The sequence below is a fragment of the Camelus dromedarius genome, chromosome 19 (assembly GCF_036321535.1).
Source record: "Camelus dromedarius isolate mCamDro1 chromosome 19, mCamDro1.pat, whole genome shotgun sequence".
NCBI classification, from domain to species: domain Eukaryota; kingdom Metazoa; phylum Chordata; class Mammalia; order Artiodactyla; family Camelidae; genus Camelus; species Camelus dromedarius.
Window position 1 is genome coordinate 18,379,387 of NC_087454.1, and position 21,811 is coordinate 18,401,197.

The following is a 21,811-nucleotide window of genomic DNA, read 5'->3' on the forward strand; positions in this document are numbered from 1 at the left end:
TTATACACACAAATTCCAAGCTCACAGTGACAACGGTTATCTCAGAGAGGTGGAACTAAGGAGGGAGAGGGTGGGATTTCATTTTTTGAAATTAATTTTGGTATTGTCTGAGTTTTTTTTTTTTAAACCATAGAACATGTATTAATTTTTAAATGTTTTTAAAATAAGCATTTCCAATAATTAATGGTCTTATGTTTCATCAGTGTTTTCAATTTAGAACCTGTCTGGGGTCCACACACGCAGGAAACTCTGGTTATGCGATTCACCGTTGACACCAGACTGGATGCCCAGGAAACTGGGGGCTGGCTCCAAGGTGAGGCACGCGCAGGAGGTAGGAAACGAGAGCCGGCATCCTAGACCGGCCCGGAAGTGCCTGTGCGGTGGGCCCGCGGACGCGCTGGCATCCTTCCCGCTGAGCCATTGTTCCCGGGGCGCGCTCCTTCCAGCGCCGGGGAGGGAGCTCCCTTTCCTCCTCGCCTTTTCCGGGTCTCGTGAGTTAACCCGGGAACCGGGATGGGTGGGTGTGGCTGAGAAGGGGGTGTGGAAAGTGAATATCAGCCCCGAGAGGGCGGTGCCGAGGGAGGGGGCGGTGGTCGTGCCTGTGGTCCTAGTGCGGACGGGTCACCCCGGGCTGTGGGATGCGTGGGGGAGGGCTGGGGGGTGGGCTGCGAAGCCAAAAGGTCACCACGGTGAATAACTACAGCAGGGCTGGGACTCGGGGCAGGAAACGCCTGGAGTCTGGGGGAATATACTCGGGGACAAGGAAGTTAAGGACACATTTATAAAAGGTTTTCTGCAGCCTTCCTCATGGAGAGCCAGTATGTATGTGTACATGCTCACCGGTTCAAAAAGCAGATGAAGGGGCGTTGAATGGACTGGTTTTCAAGTGCAGGATGTGACAGTTTCCCTCTCCCTTAGTTCATTGATTCTCAAACCTAGGAGTGCATACAAATCCCTGGGGAGCCTAGAGATTAAGGATACACAGTAGGGCTCCCTGACCTTCCCCTCCCACCCCTAATCCCGGGATTCCCATTCCCTAGAGGTCTGCCGCAGAGCCTGTCAAATTGGAATTCAGCTGCTGGGCTGTACTTACTGACCTTTTTTTTTTTTTTTTTTTTTAGTGGGGTAGGTAGTTAGGTTTATTTATTTATTTACTTTATCAATGGAGGTAGTCGGGATTGAACCTAGGACCTCCTGCATGCTAAGCGCACACTGTCACTGAGCCATACTCTCCCCCTTTGTTTGTTTGTTTTAAGTTTGTTTGTTTGTTTGTTTATTGCACTTCGTGACATTTTGGAGACAGGCCTCCTGGGTCTCAGGCACTGCCTGGGTACGAACAGAAGACTTCGCCCCTGGGCTTCTGTGGATTCTTGAGACTTTCTTCACAAAGAATTTGACCTTAAGCAACATACTTAACTTCCCCTGGCTCCCATTGCTTATCTAGTGAAATAGTGATTGTAATCAAGCCTCAGAGGTCAATTGTGAGGATTAAGACCCTCTTGGATCCACCAGCATGTTGTAGACCTTTGTGCAGTGTTGATTATAACTCTTAGGAAGCAGTGGAGCAGCGTGGAAAGCTGACAGGACTTGCAGGCTACCTAAGTTTTCCTTTCTGTACATTTGTTGAAAATGAAATCAACCTTAGATGGTTGTTTTGAACATAAATTTCAAAAAGTCAAGTAAAGTGTTCAATAAAAGGTCATTCGTTTAGTTAAAAAGAACAACATTTCCATTTATTCATTCTCTAATTTGGCTTTATACAAGTCTGAACCTTTTAACCATTCTGAGTGATCTGTGTGGTCCCTAATTCCTCCATGAACCCTGTAAGGTATTACTGCTATTTCTTTTTCATATGAAAAAAACTGAGATTGAAAGAAGATAAACTGGCACAAGGTCACACAATTAATAAGAGTTAGAACCAAAATAAAACCTAGGTCTGCATAACTTGAAAGTCTGTGCTTTTTGTACATTATGATCCTGTATTTTCCATTATTCTCATCCTTTGGTCATACTTTCCATGAAGAGCTTTAGGCCTATAACAATTGCTTATATAATCAGTTTCTATCATTAACTATTGCCATTTTTCTACATAAGCAATGATTTTTACTGCTTAGAAGGGAACTTCCAAAGCTGTTTCATTCATTCATTCATTCATTCATTCATTTAAATTTTATTTTATTGAGTTATAGTCAGTTTACAATGTGTCAATTTCCAGTGTAGAGCACAATTTTTCAGTCATACATGAACATACATATATTCATTGTCACACTCCTTTTCACCATGAGCTACCACAAGATCTTGTACATATTTCCCTGTGCTATACAGTATAAACTTGTTTATCTATTCTATATATACCTGTGAGTATCTACAAATTTCAAACTCCCAGTCTGTCCCTTCCCACCCCCCTCCCCCTTGGCAACCACAGTTTGTATTCTATGTCTATGAGTCTGTTTCTGTTTTATATCTAAGTTCATTTGTCATCATCTTCTTCTTCGTTTTTTTTTTTTTTTTTTTTTTTAGATTCCACATATGAGCGATATCATATGGTATTTTTCTTTCTCTCTCTGGCTTATTTCACTTAGAATGACATTCTCCAGGGACATCCATGTTGCTGCAAATGGCATTATGTTTTCATTTTTTATGGCTGAATGGTATTCCATTGTATAAATATACCACAACTTCTTTATCCAGTCATCTGTCGACAGAGATTTAGGTTGTTTCCATGTCTTGGCTATTGTAAATAGTGCTGCTATGAACATTGGGGTGCAGGTGTCTTTTTGAAGTAGGGTTCCTTCTGGATATATGCCCAGGAGTGGGATTACTGGGTCATATAGTAAGTCTATTCCTAGTCTTTTGAGGAATCTCCGTACTGTTTTCCACAATGGCTGCACCAAACTGCATCCCCACCAGCAGTGTAGGAGGGTTCCCTTTTCTCCACAGCCTCTCCACAAAGCTGTTTGTTTCTAAAACAGAGCTCCAGCTGAAGGGTGCCTTTAAAGCTGTTCAAGATCAAGATGAGTACAGACTCCAAGGAGGTTTTACCCCCCGATGTTCACACTCCTGAGGTTTGGGAAGAACTGTCAGTGAAAGCAGAGGCAGAAAGTCACGTCCAAATGCAGGGATCCAGAGTGAAACGCAATAACCCACTGGCAAGGGAAATCTTCCGAAGGCGCTTTCGGCAAGTCTCTTACCAGGAGACCCCTGGACCAAGGGCAGCTCTTACCCAACTCCGGGAACTTTGCTGCCAGTGGTTGAGGCCACACGTGAGCACAAAGGAGCAGATCCTGGAGCTGCTGGTGCTGGAGCAGTTCCTGACCATACTGCCTGAGGAGCTGCAGGGCTGGGTGAGGGAACACTGTCCAGAGAGTGGGGAGGAGGCAGTGATTTTGCTGGAGGATCTGGAGAGAGAGCTGGATGAACCACAACATGAGGTAGGATGGGAGATTCGCCAGAGAAATAGTGTATGTGGGTCACCAAGGACCTTTGTGTCCTCTTCTTTGTATCCCCTTGATTTGGGTGAATAGATAAGACCCTGCTTTCTGCTTCTGTCTGGGAAGTGTTTCTTTAGACAGTGCATTTCTTCAGAAGTCAAACCTTGTCTCATTGTTTCTAGATGTTAGCCTACAGACATGAACAAGACGTCCTCCCTGAAGAGACAGTGTCCCTAGGAGAGCAGATGTCACTAGGCCTTCAGTCCCAGCCTAAGGAGACCCACCTCACACGTGACCCTGCTCAAGAGCCCCACCCTGTTGGAGAGACAGGTGAGGGACACAATTCATCTGATGTTTAACATGCCCTACCCGGTTAAGCACAAACAAACAAAAAATCAGAGCCGGGAAACTAGGGGGTCAGAAGACACTTTGCCAGAAAGCAGCAACGCTTAGTGCTTTGAGTGGCTAGTGTGCTCATCTTTGCCCCCTCTGCCTGCACATGGGCTTCCCCTGAGTACCGTGCTGGAAGCTCCCTGCTCTCCTGGTTCATGGTACATTAGGGAGACTTTCAGAGCAGCCTTAGAGACTGAGTTTCAAGGTTTGACAGCCAGGTTCAAATCATGGCTTCACCTCCTGGAAGCGATTGTACTGGGGCCACTTATGTAACCACTTGATCAAGGTTTCCTCATCTGCAAAATGGGGTTCATGATAGTATTGTCTTAGTCTGCTCAGGCTACCATAACAGACTGGGTGGCTTAAACAACAGACATTTACTTTCTCATAGTTCTGGAGGCTAGAAATTCAAGATCAAGGTGCCATCAGAGTTGGTTTCCGGTGAGACCTCTCTTCCTGGATTGTAGCCAGCTGCCTTCTTGCTGTGTACTCACATGGCAATTCCTCCCTGCAGCTGCCTGTGGAGAGAGGGTGACAGAGAGAGAGGGTGTGCATGCTCTGGTATCTCTTCCTCTTTTTAGAAGGACGTCAGTCCTATTGGATTAGGACCCTACCTTTAATTACCTTAATTACCTCCCTAAAGATCCTATCTCCATGTACAGTTAGGGCTTCAGCATGTGAATTTGGCGTGGGGATGACAAAGTTCAGTCTATAACAAATATATACCTCAGAAGGTTGTGAGCATTGAATACAGACAGTTTATGAAAAGCACTTGGCAGGCATTCTGCTTACTGTATGGTAACTGTTCTTTGTGGGTTCCGTTCATCGTGGGGTTTGTCCAGCAAAAGTCCCACTGCCAAAGAACGGAATTACTCAAGACTTTATCAGGTCAAGAGACTGAGAGGGAGCCGGAGACTGATTCCCCAGGCTCCTCCAAAGCTCTTGTATTTATTGAGAATAGTCAAACAAAGAATCAAAGTGAAATACGTCATAGGAATAAAGGGCATGGTATACATTCAGGGATGCATGTCAGCACTTACAGTTCATGAAAAACAGAAACATTATAATCTTAATTTATACTTAGAGAGAAGGTTACAATATTGATAGTACAAATAGTTATTTTAAACCTCAAACAATCATGAGCAAGGTTACAGTGTTCCGAATAATTGATAATGAAAACCCAGACCACCTCAGAGTCTCCATACTATGAGCAGAAATCATCTAAGCATGCGAAACAGCCCAGCTGTCCCCAGCTAAAGGCTAAGTCACAGTTTTCTGTGAGCAAGAACAGCCTACACTATCCACCTATGCCTGAAAAGCAAAGCATGTCCTGCCGGTTGGGGCAAGGGACGAGTTATGGTTTTCCATAAGCATAAGCAGCCCTGAACCTATGACCTTGAGCTAAGCAAAGTGAGCCAAGCATGTCTCTGCTTTTTACAGCAAGGAGACAGTTTGTAGCAGTTTCCTGCTAGCAAAGCAGCTTCAAGGCAACTAAGCTAAATTCCATAGATAAGGTGGCGACTGGTATTAAGAGTTCAGTCTTTTGTGTTTTGGACATTTTGCTTTGAAGTAGCAGTATAATTACAGATATAGAAAGCATTGGTTTTGATTATACATTTCTTACATGCTTACATAAAGGTGAGAATACATAAAGGTGAGACTATGATTTGGTAAAAGCAATCGTTACAATGTCAAAGTTTGTTAACCCAAGTTTGTGCTCCCACAGTTCTTATCAGAAATGACCAGTGCCACCCTTGCTGATTTGGGTTTACATTTGCAATAGAAAGCTATGAGACAGGGTTAGTGGGTGGCAGACTGGATGAGAGAATCCAATGGAGTCAGACCTCGCCATTTCCTTGTATGTAATCTTGTTAGTGGTGTCAGTACTAGGTCCAGTGGGTGTAGTACTGGGCACTTGGGGCTGAGTCAGCTGTCTTCCCATTCTAGCTCTCCCTGTGGCAGTTGGCTCTAACTTCTGTCTGATTTCCCACACATAATATCAGAGCCTCCTACTGACTTTTTGTTAACCTGATGGTCAGTCTGCAGCAGAGTTCTGCTGTTCTCATTTGGACGTGACCCCCACATATATCAGAGCCACACCTTCTCTTACCACTCTGCCTCCTGCTTCTATTTATTTCATTTACGCCAGCAGTCATACAGTTATCATGGATTTTGGAACACATCTCTTGATTTAAATTAAAATTATATTTGTTGAGTAAATTCTGTGCGTACTGCAGACCTTCCTCTGACTCCCATGACATCATCTTATTAAAATTACTTCTGGTTTCATTTTCCCCTTTTATGAGCATCTTTCCAGTCAGTTCCTTATTACTTTCTTCCTCTCCCCATAAACTTGGACTTTGCATTTTCTAGCCATTTTCTCCTTTCTTCTACTTTCTAAATTGAATCTAGAACCCTGTTGAGAACCTTCTTCCAGGGCATATCTGAGTAGGTCCATCCATTCATCCATCCTGTCATTCATTCATTTAACAGATATTCATTAAGCATCTGCAGTGACTCCTGGGGGGCATCTACAGATCAGAGTTTTCCCTATAGGACTGACAATGCAGGTGTGTGTGTTATACATTCAGGAAAAGCCCATTTGGTAAAGCAACATAGGAAGTGTTTACGATTACAAGGACCAAATCCAAGTTCCAGCTCTTCAAGTTTTTAGCTAGGCAATATTTAAAGGTACTTTATATCACTGAGTTTGAGTTTCTTGTAAAATTCATACTGATTTTAAAAATCCAAATGCATAAGTTTCATAGTAAAAAGTGAAAGTACTCCAAATCCAGCTCCCCAGGAGTAACCCCTCTCGTCAAATTGCTGTGTATTTTCCAGACTTGTTTTTCTAAATATAGAGTCTGTCTCCAACTATGTCTATCTTCCTTTTTATTTTTTTTCCTAGTTCTTTAAAGAAGTGGGACAATAACATCAAGGGGTTTTGTGGTGAGTTAGTTTTGTGGAAGTGTTTGTAAGTCATAGAAGGCTATATAAATGATAATTATTAAAAGGTGGGAAATGTCATTTTTATATTCTACTCAGTTCCCTTGTCCATTTCAGATACAAATATGAAGTTTGGGCAGAAAGGCAGTACTGATCTCACTTGTGGCCCATTTCCTCTTTGCAGACACATTTCTGTTTGGCAAACCTGTTATCATCTCCCAGCTAACAGGAGGAGGAGAACCATGGTCTAAGCACAGAGGAGTCCTAAGAGATACCTATCCAGCTGTGTGAGTGACAGTGCAGTTAGATGTAGGGGGAAGAACCAGCTGTTTTGGTTTTAAACAAAAAGGGAGTCAGGGGTGGCTTTCCTTGAACTTTTCTGGGTTGCAAGATGGAACTCACACCCTGGGAACCCAAGACATCATAAGGATTCAGTTTTTAGTGTTAAGACAGTTTGTGTCTGCCTGTCTCCGTTCTCACCTTCAACTCCTCCAAGCAGAGAAGGTCTATTTGGTTGATTGGACACTATCCAACATGAACCAGTCCACTGCGGTCGCCTTTGCCTCAGTGCAGGTCACTTGAGGCCATAATAGTAGCATTGATTTCAGTCCTTTCTCTTCTGTTCATTCAACAAGTATTTACTGAGCAACTACTGTGTGCCAGGCACAATTCTTAGGGAGCAAACCAGAAAGATCTTGTTCCCATGGAGATGAAATTGTAGCAAAGGGGAGACAGTTAATAAGCATATAAATAAGGAGATGGCCCTTCCGCTTCCTCTTCTCTGTGATGACGTCAGGATGGAAGCGCCTCGCATTTCTGTGCACATAGTGCCCTCCTGGAGGCTCAGGGAACAAGTCATGTTTACCTGGTCTTTTCTGTTCCAGCTGGAATGACCGCGACTGAGGACAGAGAGTTGGGGCTGAGAGAAGACTGTCCTAAGAGAGCAGAACCACAGGGGACACTATCCTACGGACAGAGCCGGGAGGTATCACACCAGTATCCCCTACCTGGGGAAGTTGGTAAACTAAAGGGTGGGCTCAAGAGGCACTGGGGAACCCCGGGAGGAGGAGACAGATCACACAAATGTGATGCATGTGGGAAGAGCTTTGCCCAGAGCTCAGGTCTCCTTCGACATCAAAGAGTTCACACCGGAGAAAGACCCTATGAATGCAACGAGTGCGGGAAAACCTTCAGTCGGAGTTCAGGTCTCTTCAATCACCGAGGAATCCACAATATACAGAAACAGTACCACTGTCAGGAGTGTGGGAAGGCCTTCAGCCAGAGTGCGGGTCTTATCCAGCATCAGAGAATCCACAAGGGAGAAAAGCCCTACCAGTGCAGCCAGTGTGGCAAGAGCTACAGCCGGCGTTCCTTTCTCACGGAGCATCAGAGGAGCCACACTGGGGAGCGACCTCACCGCTGCAGCGGATGCGGGAAAAGCTTCAATCGCCACTGCAACCTCATCCGCCATCAGAAGATCCACGTGGTGACGGCGCTGGTCTAGTCCTCGCTGCCTGCAGGTTTTCCTCATCACTGGCCAGGTCGTGTGGGGTAGGTCAAGGTCAAGACTGCAGACTGCCCTTCTTCCTAAGTCTGCTGAGTGTGTTTTGGTCCAGGGACATCCAAATAGGAAGGTTTGACTTTTTGAAGCTGCTGCTTTCTTTCCCTTTTGGTTCCTTCACCCCTTCCTGATTCTGGCCACCCCCACCCCTCTTATTTTTTCTCTTTGAGATGGCTGCTACACTTTCCTGGTAATGTAACTAACGGCGCTGCTACAGCCAATATGCCTAAAAGATCTGTAGCTGTGTTTAATTCCTAACGATCACATAGAGCTCTGTGGATGTCTGATAATAAATGGGTCGTTGGTGTTCCCTGTGCCCAGTCCCTGCCTGGTAAAGAGTTTTTCTGCCTACTGCTTCCCTCTGGCACCTACGTGATGCTCCCCTGGAATAGCGACCAGCATTGGCTGGGGCCTTCGCTGTTCGCAGAGTGCTTCCATTGACTTAACCCCAGTTGCTCGTCGCAACAACTGCGCAGGGAAATGAGCATTATCATGATCCCATTTTACAGAAGAGGAATTGTAGATTCAGAAAATCCAAGCCTCAGAGCCAAAGCTGAAACCCTGGACTTTTATTTTTAGTAAACTTTAAATTCTGAAATAATTTTAGACTCAAAAAAGTTGCAAAGGTAGATAGATTTCTTTTATGTCCTTCACCGAGCTTCCCCTAACGTTAACACTTTATATCAGGTCTTTTTAGTTGAACTCTTGGCTTTTGACATCAAATCCCAATCTGTTTACAATGTCAGACATCACACTAGGATTCTCAGATTTCCTCATTTAAGCTTAGCCACCTGAAGTTCCCTTAGTGCTTTCCCGTCACGTCTTCAGTGTTACAAAAAGTCATCTGTATCCCAAGTACAAGACATCAGAGAATTGGATCACCATCCAGATAAAATGCTTTAAAAACTACCATCTTAAATCTGAATCTTTCCCTTCTGTTGCTTAGGTGTGGAGAAAATTTTCCCTTCCTGTATAGATTGTTAGGGAAATTTTCCTAGAGTTTTAAAAATGAGTGAGAAAATGTGTTAGCAGCAGCTCAAAGAAGAGTGATACAGTCTTGAATGTTCTGCCCCCAGAGGACGCTCTTCCCCAAGGAAGTTTCCTCATGGGGGAAAGGGATACCCTCTTCTTGGGATAAAACAGACTTGAGGGTTGAGCCTTAATCAGCTGACCTAAGAAAGAAATGGAAATTTTTATTCGAGCCAAACTGAGGATTATAACCCAGAACAGCCTCTCAGAGAGCTCTGAGAACTGTTCTACCCATTTGAGGTCGAAGTACAGTTACATAAGTTTTTTGAGACAGAGGGCTATACATTAAATGACATATTACTGACTGTTTATACAGTCCAGTGAGTAGTGGGTCATGGGTCATGGTGGCCCGTTATAAGATTAAGAAATTCATGTTATCTTTTATTGTTGTTGCTGGGTGGGGGGGAGGTAATTAGATCTATTTACTTATTTATCTTTTTTAATGGAGGTACTGGGAATTGAACCCAGGACCTTGTGCATGCTAAGCAGGAGCTTTACCACCACCTCCCTGAGGAATGTTATCTTTAGGTTTCTTGTTGGTGTTAGAAGAATGTTGCTTTTTATGGCTGAGCAGGCATTTCTGCCGTTTGGGGAGGTTTGGTCCATGCACACTGCAGATACACAATGCATAGGAGAGGGGAGAGAGGAGGTCAGAGGGCAGAGAACATTTTTGATGTTTAAATGTTTCTTGCCATAAAATAATGAATTTTATTTCACAAAAGAACAAGTTGGATTAATCAGTTTCAAGACTCACTCATTTCACAGAAACTCTGCTGGGTGCGGATGGATACTCTGGTGAGCCAGACATTTATCTCCCCTGTCTCAGCCCCACGCCAGCCCTTCCATACCCGCTGCTCCAGCACGTCTGGGAGCTGTAGATTTCACCTCCTAGGCCCCCAATACCGATGGATAGAACTGGTGGGAGAGCCGAGGGGAGAAAATGGTTAAAAGTTTTAACACTTTAGTTAATACTGGAAACTATAGTTATTTTCTGACAGCTTAGAAATTATGCAACGTGTTATCTGTTTAAGAATTCACTCAGACAAAAGGAATAACTACATAGTTTATTACTTTTATACAAATAAGTTACATTAGCACCGTTCAGATTTTTTTCCCTAGACCTTTGAAAATCTTGAAGTACCTTAGAAATTGGAATAACAATGGGGATTTGGGAAGGTGTGCATAGGATTTGGAATGACAACCCAATTTCCTAATAGACAAAATACATAGAACAGGCAGGAATAGATCATGGTGTTCAGCCATGAATTGGAAGAGTAGACCAGAACTCTTCCTGTGTTCAAATTCCAAGGTCTTAGGTTGATGTGGTAAATTGAGAGGCATTGCTATGACATCAACGAAGTGAGAAATGTGAGTAGGTGCAGACATAAAATTATGTTTCTACAAAAAAGTGGTATGTCAACAAAAAAGTTCACAGGAAAGTAGTCATGCCCAAATATTCCTGTGGTAGCAACTCCATCTGAAACATGCCAGATAGACACAATATCTACAAAGATGACTGGAAGAGAGTTTCCTCATCTGAATCCATCAGACCCAATTTTAACTACCATGAGGAAAATCAAAAGATAGACTAAAAAGGGTGGTTAGAGAAAAGTAGATAATTTTAATGAGTGGTTAAAGTTCTCATTATGAATAATTGAGATGGATATTTGAGATATTTTGGTAACTGGATATTTGAGCTATTTGGGGACACCGTTAAGAGATCAACACTGTGATACACTTGTGTCAGGACACTTTTTTCAGAAAGGCTTTATATTAAACAATTGTCATTCCAATATATAGAGGTTTTGGCTAAAGAAGTGTTTAATCTCCATTTCTCTATCAATATTAACATTTGCAGATTATTTACCCAGCACTTTTCATTTGGATGAGCAGATCCTCACAACGCTGGGAGGTAAGTTGACATGCCAACTTTTTTCTTTTTTTTTTTTTTACTAAAGGAAAAGGCAGAGAAATAGGTTGAAGGATTATACACATCTTTACCAAAATTAAGAACACATCTAGGAGGGCTTGTCATCAAAAACTCTTTTCATGATAACTATTCATTCTACCTAAGTAGAAAAAAATATGCTATAACCAGCTATTCACGAAAAGGGAGGAAAAATAAAATGGAGAATTTCTGCATTACTTTAGTTGGAGAAATGAAATACAATGGCTAACTAATAGATGTTAAAATTCCTAAGAATAACTTTTCAGTGCATGAAAAGTAGCATTTTATTCCACTTTATGTACTGCTTATATGTCAACTAAGCAGCAGATTTTACTGGGCCTAATTTCATCTAAAAGTTTTTTTGGCCATCCTTTTAAATAGACTAGATTTAAACCCATTTTATAATTCACTTACTTATAAACATACCTTTGTTTTATACAAAATCAGGGTGTCTAAAAGCCTAGTAACAAAGTAACTTATTTTACCTGAAACTACACAGTACTGCCAGATAGTTTCCTAATTTTTTTTTTAATCATAAAATCATCATAAAATGTCACTGGCTCCCTAGTGTTACTGAATAAAATTTTAGCTCCTTGCTCTGGTGCTGAAGGCCCCTACCATATACCTACCTCTTCAGGGTTGCCCCATTCTCTAAATTTGACAAACTCCTTTAGTCTTTTCAGCTAACATGTCACCCTGTCCACGTAATAAGGACAGCACACAGCTCGACTCCACAGAAGTCAGTCCCCTCCACTGAACTTCCACAGCATTAAGTTTACCACTCACTTATGTTCATGTGCAGATCTTATCAATGTTATTACGCTAGAAGCCTAAGCCCAAGTGTGTGTATGTGTGTGTGTGTATCTGCTTTGTTCCTTTCACTGTCAGGCCAAGCAGGCACTCAGAAGTATTTCTCTATAATTTTTCTCTCCTCAATGGAGAAGTCTTTTAGGTTCGGGAAGAGCAAAAAGATTGAAAGGGGGCATGGTGGTCCTTTGTTAATCTCACTAAGTTATAGTTATTAAGTGTATAATGCTCTCTGGTTTGTAAAAGGCTTTCATATATATCTCTTCATATGACAGAAGAAACAATTAAATACCAAAGAAAAATGAACAGTGTTTAAGATCAGAGCTATTAGCAAATATTTAGGAAAAATAAAGATAGGAGAGAAAAGGAAATAGCTAGCTTTGTGGAGCTAACAAAAATACGGTTAACTTAAAAGGAAATTTTAAAAGGCTAGAAAACATTCAGTGGGGAATGTCTACAGGATTTTTGGGAAGCTAAAGTCTCAGATTAGACTGCAATGAGGGGCTAAGGAAGGCAAGGAAAGATTGCAGGGAAGTGATAAAGGGAGAGCCCTATGGTTTGCAAAGTCCCTAGTCAGCCTGGGGTACATCAGAGCAGGAATCCAGAGGGTACTTGAGAACAGAAGAGACACCATGCTGGTGAGTGAACCCAATGTGGTCACTGACTTCATCAGAAGCAGAATACATTCTTGACACCGCCCAGTAAAGCCAGAAGCTGGAGATATGAACTCAGGCACAGAGGAAGGAGGTCTGTTTTTGAAGAACTTAGAAGGTGATCAGGGTGAAAACAGGAGCTATCTTGAAATTCTTTTGAGAGTCTTGCCTTCACATGTTGATTCTTTGAATGTTGTGGAATCAGTCTGATCAGATCCCCAGGATTCCCAAGGTGCTTCTGAAAGGCTCTCTTTTCTTCTATCGCCCGTATTTGAGTCTGTAGCGTCATTGGCTGCCTCTGACCCAATCTTGCTGTCCCCAGCCACAGGGAAGTTTTGAAAACATGAATGCTACTTGTTGTAAATATTTAGTGTGACTCCTCTGACCTGGAGGAAATTTAAGCTTGGCTGGCATAATCCTCGATGCACAGTTGGCTCTGAGTTGGGAGAGAGGAAGGTGGGTGGTGTCTTGGCACTTGCTTAGGCCCAAGATAACTGAAGAGTGAGAAACATCTGTTGAGCATCCTAGAATTTCTATCAAGATGCATAATCATTTTCATCTGACTTGATAAATTGATTTTTATTTACCTGAATGTGAAAGGTTTCCCCCTAAACAGCAGCACGTTAACTTGAACTAATGTAGTTAATGTTGACTGCAGAATGGAGTTGTATGGATGGAGCAGTCTCACAATGTCTTAATGATAAAGAAACTATTTAAGGCATTCTTACTCTAACTACTATGCTGGTGAAGAAATATGGATTCTTCCACCCCAACTCTGACAATCTTATGTACTTGGCAATAAATATACTAGATTGACCCAGAATCTAGAACCTCAGAGACTTAGACACAAACAAAATGGCCTTAGAAAATCCTCAGGAATGCAGGCAACATTAATTTTTCAGAGCTATGAAGGTCATTTTACTGGTATATTTAATAAATGTTTAGAGCACCTATATGCAAGGCACAATGTAGGGTATAAGACATCATCGATCCGAACAACTGGTGAGGGAGTCATCACAGGCAATAGGAATAGTCACAGCAGCAGTCCCCCAGATCAGAGCCCTCCACCCAGGGGAGGTCATCAAGTGCTGGCCGAGGGTGATTCTCTAGTCTGGAAGCCCATTTAAGTCCAAAAGGTGAGAACCATTTCAGGTCCTACCTCTTCCAGACAAGTCTCCCATAGCCTCCTATCAAACAAGTTTTTTTGTTTTTTCTGGAATGTAGAAGATAATTCATCTCAGCCAAACTGTATATTTTCCAACAAGCACCTGACGATGTGCAGTGGTAGATAAAGCCCAGCCCATAATTTTCCATTCAGCAGGGGCTCCAGGGTGGATTCAGTTCAACGCAGAACGAGCACCAAGTCTGGCACCTAATACGTGTGTCACGGTGATAGAATTTTCTTCCCCACGTGGCTTCTCTGATGTTGAACAAGGTATGAAGTTCGGGTGAAGCCTTTTCCACATGCGTCACACTGATAGGGCTTCTCACCAGTGTGGATTTTCTGATGCTCAATAAGGCTTCTATTCCTTGTGAAAATTCTCTCACACTCATTACACTTATAAGACACGGAAGGAGCCTCAGCATTCTCCCATGAGCTCTCCATCCTACCCTGACTCTCCCAGGTCTCTCCGTGGTCAGGATTCTGAACACTTTTATCGTTGTGGATCCTCTGATGTCTCAGGAGATGTGAATTCCGCCGAAAGGCTTTGCCACATGTGTTGCACTGGTATGGCTTCTCCCCGGTGTGGATTTTGTGATGTTCAAGGAGGCTGCAGCTCTGGCTGAAGGTTTTCCCGCAGTCATCACACTCGTAGGGCTTCTCCCCAGTGTGAGTTCTCTGGTGTTTGATGAGGTTCGAACTGTGACTGAAGACCTTGCCACATTCTTCACACTCGTAGGGCTTCTCACCCGTGTGGACTCTCTGATGAATGACGAGGGCAGAGCTCCCGATAAAGGTCTTGCCGCAGTCTTCACACTCATAAGGTTTCTCCCCGGTGTGGATTCTTCTGTGCTTCGTCAGGCCCGAACTCTGAGCAAAACTCTTTCCACATTCGTGACAGTAGTGCCGCCGATTCCCTGTGGCACTTTTCTGCTTTCTTTGTAACCTGCCCTCCTGTTCACCAGCTTCCGCACGTGCAGGAATCTGGCCGATGGCTTCCCCCAGGTGGCAGGGTGTCTGCCCATGCTCCTGCTCTGGATGTTCCTCATCCGCAGGCAGGTCCCTGACCTTCGTCTGCATTTCACCACCTGAAACAACAAGTGGCCAGCAACTGTCAATTACGCCCTGCCACAGAGGACAGCTTTGTGATAAGTCCCAGGGACACAACACATACAGAGGTCTATACATGCCAAGGATGAGGATTTAAGTATTACAATACAGATAAGAATAAACGGGGACCACAGGGGTCCTGAGGAGGAGGGAGACTTTAGAGGGAGAATGGAGCCATTAGGAGGAGGGTACAAACTGGGATCGGAGGGACTTGAGGGAAGGTGGCAAGGACTGAGGACTGGGGACATGTGCAGAGGCTCTGAGCTCTAAGGCCAGTAAGGCAGGGCCATATGCTTAGGATTAGATATTAACAGGGCTCTACAGAAGGCGACAGTAGACAAGGCACGTGGAAGGATTTCTGAAATGTTCTGTGAGAAACAGGGAAAGTAGGAACTCCGAAATTAGTCAGTGACCAATGGAAGGTGCAATCATCCCTGGCTGTGCCCATAAATAAAACTGGTGTCAGTGCTGGGAGATCTGAGTCAGAGCCCCCACCGTGCCGCCAGTGAGCTCTGTGGACTCAGACAGGTCAGGCATCTGTGTACCTCTGCAGCTCGTCTCTAAGGCCACGCTCCACACTCAGTCTCAGGTCACTTCTAGCTCTTGCGCTCTCTGGTCCCACGGCCCATTTCCAGAAGAGACCCCTCGGCTCTCCTCCTCTGTCAGGGCTAGCCCCGGGAAGGGGAGGGGCAGGAATCGGGTTTTACTGAGCCTCTACTATGAGCCGGTGATACCTCCTTCATTCCACTTAAACTGACCAGAACACTGGCAGCACAGATGGAAAAGCAAGGCTCAGAAGGCTTAATAAACTAGTCACATAGCTGGTTAGTAGCTGGGATTCAGAAATGGTGGTTCTAATTCCAAACATAATTCAAACAGCTTCTAACAGCCTCATAGGTTCTAATACACAAAGGAAGCCAAGAAACCTCATGAGAAATCCGTGCCCATCAGTCTTACCCAGGGAGATCAGGCGGCCCCAGTTCTCCTGCCTTTCATCTCTGTAGTTCACCTGAGACGAATCCAGCTGTGTCCATCCAGGAGTGAGAGTCGGGGCCACCTCTTCCATTTTCAGAGGCCCCTGAAATGACAGGTAATCCCACCTAATTCCTCTTGCCCAAAACCACTTCCAAAGCTGGGTATATGCAATGAAGGAACATCCCTTTGACAGGGGTTCTTTACAAAAGAGCAGATAGATACACTTATGCCTTCTTAACCCTAGCTCTAATAATAGTGTCAAAAAGTGACCATTAAAGGAAAGAAATATTATACACATTATGATAAGTACTTTCACATAAACATCTAAACTGTCCAGAAAGTGAAAAAGTCTGAAGAACAAGGGCCAGTGCAGTGAAAGGAGTGGAACATATCCAAACTTTTCAAAATATGTGTGGTGTGCTTTGACAAAGTGGGGATGGGGACTCATTTATATTAATGATGTAAAGAATACAATGAAATCTAGGTCTGCTGTGAGAAAAACCAGGGAAAACAGATCCTACAGAGTCTCAGAAACAGATCTTCAAGCAGGACATGAAAGACTGGGTAAGAAATTAAAATCCAAGTTAAGTAAATATTGGTCAGATTGTAATATTAAACCTAATAACTAACTTAAAGGACATGCTTTATCTGTTCCTTCAAGTTGAAGTTCATGGAGGGCAAAGGGCATGTTTTTATACCCCTCACTAGCAGCAGAGTTTATGATACTTAAAAAAAACAAAACGAAATCACCATCACAATAAAATGCTTAGTTTGTATTTGCCAAATTTCCTTTGTTGAAGAACATCTCATTGATGAAGGAGCTGACCAAAGAGATGGGGTAGGAAGAGCGGGGAAGCAGAGCCAGCCCCGAAGCTAGGAGTGAAACAGGAAAATCCTCTTCAGTGGACACCAAGATAAAGACAGACGATGATAAATGACTTTGGAGTAGATGAGAAAACTCCAACTCCACATGGACGTAGGATGAGGATGGAGGGGGAATGGCGAGACAGGGTTCTAATGGGAAGCCCATCAGTAGTAAAAGGTGCTGAATGAGGGGCGAGGGAGAGGGACTCCAGCTCACCTGGGACTCCAGGGCGAGCCTGGCAGCTCTCACGGCCTCTTCTCTGCAGCGCCCTCCCAGGGCAAGTCCTGGAACCTGGAGAACTAAGAAGGAAAGAAAGCTCTGGCTGAGATCCACTGTGGCATTCAGCCTCCCTGCCCCGTGAACTCTAAGTTCAAAAACTGCATAAATTCCCATAAAGAAGTTCATAACAGAGTGGGCACCTTTCCAAAATTCCTGATCCCTGCCAGCTCAAATCCTAGGGCCTAAGAAGATGTGGTACACTCTACGGATGCACAAGACCCATGGGCAGGATCCTTGGTAGGAAATAGAAGCAACATAAAAGCAAAACAAGGCATTCCATCTGAAGAGTCTTTTGAATCCTTCTGAGAAAGGGGATAAGAGGATTTTTGTTGTTAAAATCTCTTTAGTATCTCTCAGGGAGCTTTCTGTTTTAGTTTTAGTTTGTTTTTGTTTTTTTAGTTAAGTATAGTCAGTTTACAATGTGTCAGTTTCTGGTTACAGCATAATATTTCAGTCACACATGTACATACATAGATTCATTTTCATATTCTTCTTCACTATATGTTGTTACAAGATATTGAATATAGTGCTATACAGTATAAATTTGTTGTTTATCCGTTTTTGTGAGGATTGTCCTTGTATTTCCAATGTAAAAGATATTCTGCCAAAGTTCAGCACGTATTTGTGCGAATTATTCCATATGTAGATGTATTTTTTGTTGTATTTGTGGGAGAAGGTGAGCAGCGCGTCCTTCTACTCCGCCATCTTGGCAATTCCCTCTGCTTTAGTCCTAAAAGACTAAGAGGAATCAGATAAGGCCCAGAAAGGAGGAAATGGGAGTCTGCTTACATAGAATTTGTTCGGAGTTGAGAGAAGTAAAGGGGAACTTCAGGGTTTTCTATAAAAGAATTCTGAAGGGGGCAGAAAATAAGTTAGGTTAGAGTAGCACCTCTGTTGAGAAATAGAGATTTCATGTTGGCTGGCATGTCCCAGTGTTGTGTGTCTTGGAAATCTGCCTAAATGTTCACAGCACATGGGGAACACTGGGGAACATACAGTAGTTTCCTGTTGAGTGATTTTCACCCTATTCTAGTTACAGACCATGGGTCTCTCTAATTTTCCAAAGTCCTACAATCTCTGGAATATTCTGGCTGGCTTTACATATCCTGTCTTATATTCTTCATAGCACTTCCCAATATCTGAAATTGTATTATTAATTTCTTTGCTGTCTTCCTTACTAGAATGTAAGCTCTGCTGGAGAAAGAATCCTCTCCTACTGACAGTGCTATCCCTGGTACCCATGACACTGGCTACCACATGGGGGGGGGGTCTTCAGAAATGTATGTTAAATGAAAGGAGATCACTGTATTGATTAAAAAAAAAATCAATTCTTTCCAAACACCAATTTTAATGAAATCTTATTTACTATCTCCAGATTTGGTTAGGAAAGCTTTCCACTATTTGAAATTTCCCTGTTAGTCCCAGTCTCAAAGAATAGACCTGTGATGGGCATGTAAAACACCAATCAGCAGATCTGTCTTTCAAGTGATCCTTAAATGAAATTGGATGAAGTCTGCAGAATTCATACTGCCCAGAAGATAACTCACCTCTGTCTGGTAAGGACTGGGATAGCAGAGATTCCTGCTTGAGCAGTGTCTTCATCGGCTGGAACTGGGCATTTCGTGATCTCTGAGCCGACGTCAACACTGCCATCTTGCAACAGAGTAGTTTTTGCCCCTGATCACCACCTGGGACCTAGAAATCATTCACTTATTTATTCATCAAACACATCATGCTTTCTATGTGCTAGCACTTTCTATTTCCCAGGCACTATTTCTAAGAGCTTTATGAATATAAATTCACTTTAATGCAGATAACAACCACCTTATGAGTTTGGTACTATTATTATCTGTAATTTTGAAATGGGGAAACTGAGGCACAGAATTTAAGCAATTGCCCGAGGTCACCCAGCTAATATGCAGCAAGACTAGGATGGGAGCTCACGTAAGCATTACTCTGTGCTCCCTTAGTATATACATTTGTGCTTTTATGAAAACTCTTTGGGAATTGATTCTAAGTTCTCAGAGAACACAAATGTTTTCTTTTTATATAAATTTAAAAAAAATTGGGGGGGTTATTTATTTATTTTAAATTTAATGGAGGTACTGGGGATTGAACCCATGACCTTGTGCATGCTAAGCATGCACCCTACCACTGAGCTATACCTTCCCCCCTAGTAATACGTTTTCTTATCTGAAAAATGAGGATAATAATTTCCAACTTGCAGGGTTTTGGGGACCAACAAATAAGATCACAGTATATGAAATCACCTAACACAGGGCCTGGCACATGGTATGTCCTCATTAAATGCAGGTTTCCTTCCGGACATTTGTAAATAATTCATTTTCAAGTCACTTTCATAATCACTGGCTCATGTGTAGGTGATTTTCCCATATCTTCTATAAAGAATGAAGAGCCTGAAGCTGAGATTTGAAATGTTTTTTCTCTGTTACAGGGCTTAGCGGCAATTATGCCAACTTGAGAACCTTGGTCTCCTGGTCACTGGTTAGAAGCCTTTGGTCTGATTAAGTACACACTGAAAGGAACACAAGGACACAGGATAATGCAAAGAGAACACAGTCTCAGAAAACATGCAGGAAGATGCAGATAAAAATGAACCAACGAGTTTCTAACTTGTGGCCCACCAACTCCCTCCCAAGTATTCCATGAATGTGAATAGGAAAAATAACTTTATTTTCACTAGTCCCTAAGCAATATTTAGCATTTCCTTCAATTATGAATGGAAGCAACAAACCAAGGTGTTATTAGCAGTACACAGGAATCTGTCACCAATAGAAACTGCAGATGTTTTCATGCCACATTACAACCAGGTAACTGTCAAAGTCATTCATCATCACTTTGAAATTATACTAGAGTTATTAGGCCTATCCCTAGATCTTACTATTTAGTGCATTAATTTTAAATAGCACGTATGTAACTTTATCATTCATTTAATGGTTTGCTCACCGTATTTCAATATAGTTGAGTTCTTTTGTATTTAAAAATACTATTGAGAAGGAGTCCAAGGACTTCAACTTACTGCCAAAGAGGTTTATAGTACAAAAAGAGACTGACAATTTCTGGAACTTAAAGAAATGCCCCTGGCTCCGATCTTGAAATTTCAGAAAGAAACAGATCAGCTTTCAGATCCTAAACCTGTTCTCTCTAACCTGCTGCATCGGCTCATCCAACTGCCTCTCCAAATATTCCAAGAGCACCACCACCTCCTCCCCGCTCTCCGGATGCTGCTCCCGCACCCAGCTCTGCAGGTTCCCAGGCAGGATGGTCAGGAACTGCTCCAGCACCAGCAGCTCCAGGATCTGCTCCTTGCTGTGCATCTCAGGCCGCAGCCACAGCCGGCAGAGCTCCCGGAGCCGGCTCAGCGCCTCGCGGGGCCCCTCAGCCTCCGGGTAGCGGAAGCCTCGGAAGCGCTGGCGCAAGTGCTCGGGGCCGGGAGCCGGGCTGCCGGCTGCTCCCGCCTCTGCAGCCAAGGCGGAGGCTTCCTCCTTCTCCACCTTCACCATCAGGATCCCCGTCTGGTCCTCTGCAGACTGGGCATCCAAGGCTGTACTTTCCTTCGATTCCCTGGCCATCCTGGATCAAGGCAGTACTCGGGCCTCGCTCTAGCTGGGAGCTGTATTTCTTTGGAAAATTCTTGAAAGGTGGGAAGTCACTGTTAGTCTGTAAAACTGCAAGTGGTCCCCTTTCGCGTGTCCAGGGGCCCAGGGCACCCCTGGGGCGCAACTTCACAGATTGCCCCCTGCAGTCTGTGCCTTTGCAGCGTCCTTCACTGCACCCCTCCCTGAATCCCACAATAAGTATCCTCAAAGGATGTCCCGGTGAGGAGAGAACACCCTCCAGATGCTGGAGAAAAATTGAGGCTGGGGCACAGGAAGCCTCAGTGGGGATCGAAGCCGCTTCCTGGGCTCTCTAGGAAGCACCTCTCGGTGGTTGTCCCCAAGTTAACCCATTGGCAACCACATCCTTACCTCCACTCAAGGGAAGCAGTTAGAGGAAGGAGAAAGAAAGGATGACAGACTCTGTATCATTAGAAATAAGACGAAACCTTTCAATCCTGTAAGGATGCTGTTATGGCCCTCACCGTGCTCTCATGTAAACTTGACTGAAGAGCTGACATAAAATGGCCACTAAAATTCAAAAGAAAGCAGGGCTTCCTCAGAGCTCTAGGCAGGAGGACCTTCCCTTTCTCTCAGTAACATCGAAAAAGCAGAACGCACCACGGGGCACTGGCTTGGAAAAAGTAGTGGTTACCCCTGGTCCTTGCCCCACTCCACTGCCACTCTCTTTCCTCCCCTTCAAGGCCAAACTACTTGAAAGAAAACCCTCCTATTTTTTACTCTAGTCCCCACCTTCCATTCATCCTTTACACATTGTAGGGCAGCCGACTGCCAACAAAGCCACTGAGGTTGCTCCTGGAAAAATAACTAGAGATTCTCCCCGCCTCCCCCCAAACAGGTACCACTTTCTATTTTCCATGGCTTCTTCTCAGGCTTCCAGGCTTCCCAGGCTCCCCACTTCCAGAACACTCTAGTGTTCTGGCACTAGGAACATCAGGGACATCTAGTGGCATCAGGGACCACACGATCTCCTGCTTTCTTTCTTCTTGTTTCTTCCCAGCCCTCATTTATGGT

At 43.7% G+C, this 21,811-nt stretch overlaps 2 protein-coding genes across 2 annotated transcripts; one reads left to right on the forward strand and one right to left on the reverse strand.

Annotated features, from left to right (window-relative positions):
- The first annotated feature begins 411 nt into the window (after positions 1-411).
- On the forward strand, positions 412-8,892 carry ZSCAN9 (zinc finger and SCAN domain containing 9). Its single transcript, XM_031435458.2, has 4 exons — positions 412-491; positions 2,973-3,431; positions 3,614-3,761; positions 7,655-8,892. The coding sequence occupies exons 2-4, from the start codon at positions 3,015-3,017 to the stop codon at positions 8,272-8,274; spliced, it is 1,185 nt and encodes a 394-aa protein (XP_031291318.1). The 5' UTR covers positions 412-491; positions 2,973-3,014; the 3' UTR covers positions 8,275-8,892.
- Positions 8,893-10,460: 1,568 nt separating this feature from the next.
- ZKSCAN4 (zinc finger with KRAB and SCAN domains 4) lies at positions 10,461-21,055 on the reverse strand. The gene is made up of 5 exons (XM_010974698.3): positions 20,330-21,055; positions 18,707-18,854; positions 17,097-17,179; positions 15,998-16,118; positions 10,461-15,018 (listed from the first exon to the last, which is right to left on the reverse strand). Exons 1-5 carry the CDS (start codon positions 20,750-20,752, stop codon positions 14,153-14,155), a joined length of 1,641 nt encoding a protein of 546 aa, XP_010973000.2. The 5' UTR covers positions 20,753-21,055; the 3' UTR covers positions 10,461-14,152.
- Between the last annotated feature and the right edge of the window lie 756 nt (positions 21,056-21,811).

What these genes read in the sequence shown, in the direction of transcription:
- ZKSCAN4 (XM_010974698.3), bottom strand. Translation starts at nt 20,752, where the DNA reads ATGGCCAGGGAATCGAAGGAAAGTACAGCCTTGGATGCCCAGTCTGCA. An exon ending in TGGATGAGCCGATGCAGCAG is followed by an intron (nt 18,855 to 20,329) that starts GTTAGAGAGAAC and finishes AATGATTTCTAG; the next exon opens with GTCCCAGGTGGTGATCAGGG. An exon ending in GGCTCGCCCTGGAGTCCCAG is followed by an intron (nt 16,119 to 17,096) that starts GTGAGCTGGAGT and finishes CTGTCATTTCAG; the next exon opens with GGGCCTCTGAAAATGGAAGA.
- ZSCAN9 (XM_031435458.2), top strand. Translation starts at nt 3,015, where the DNA reads ATGAGTACAGACTCCAAGGAGGTTTTACCCCCCGATGTTCACACTCCT. An exon ending in TGGATGAACCACAACATGAG is followed by an intron (nt 3,432 to 3,613) that starts GTAGGATGGGAG and finishes CATTGTTTCTAG; the next exon opens with ATGTTAGCCTACAGACATGA. An exon ending in CCACCCTGTTGGAGAGACAG is followed by an intron (nt 3,762 to 7,654) that starts GTGAGGGACACA and finishes TTTCTGTTCCAG; the next exon opens with CTGGAATGACCGCGACTGAG.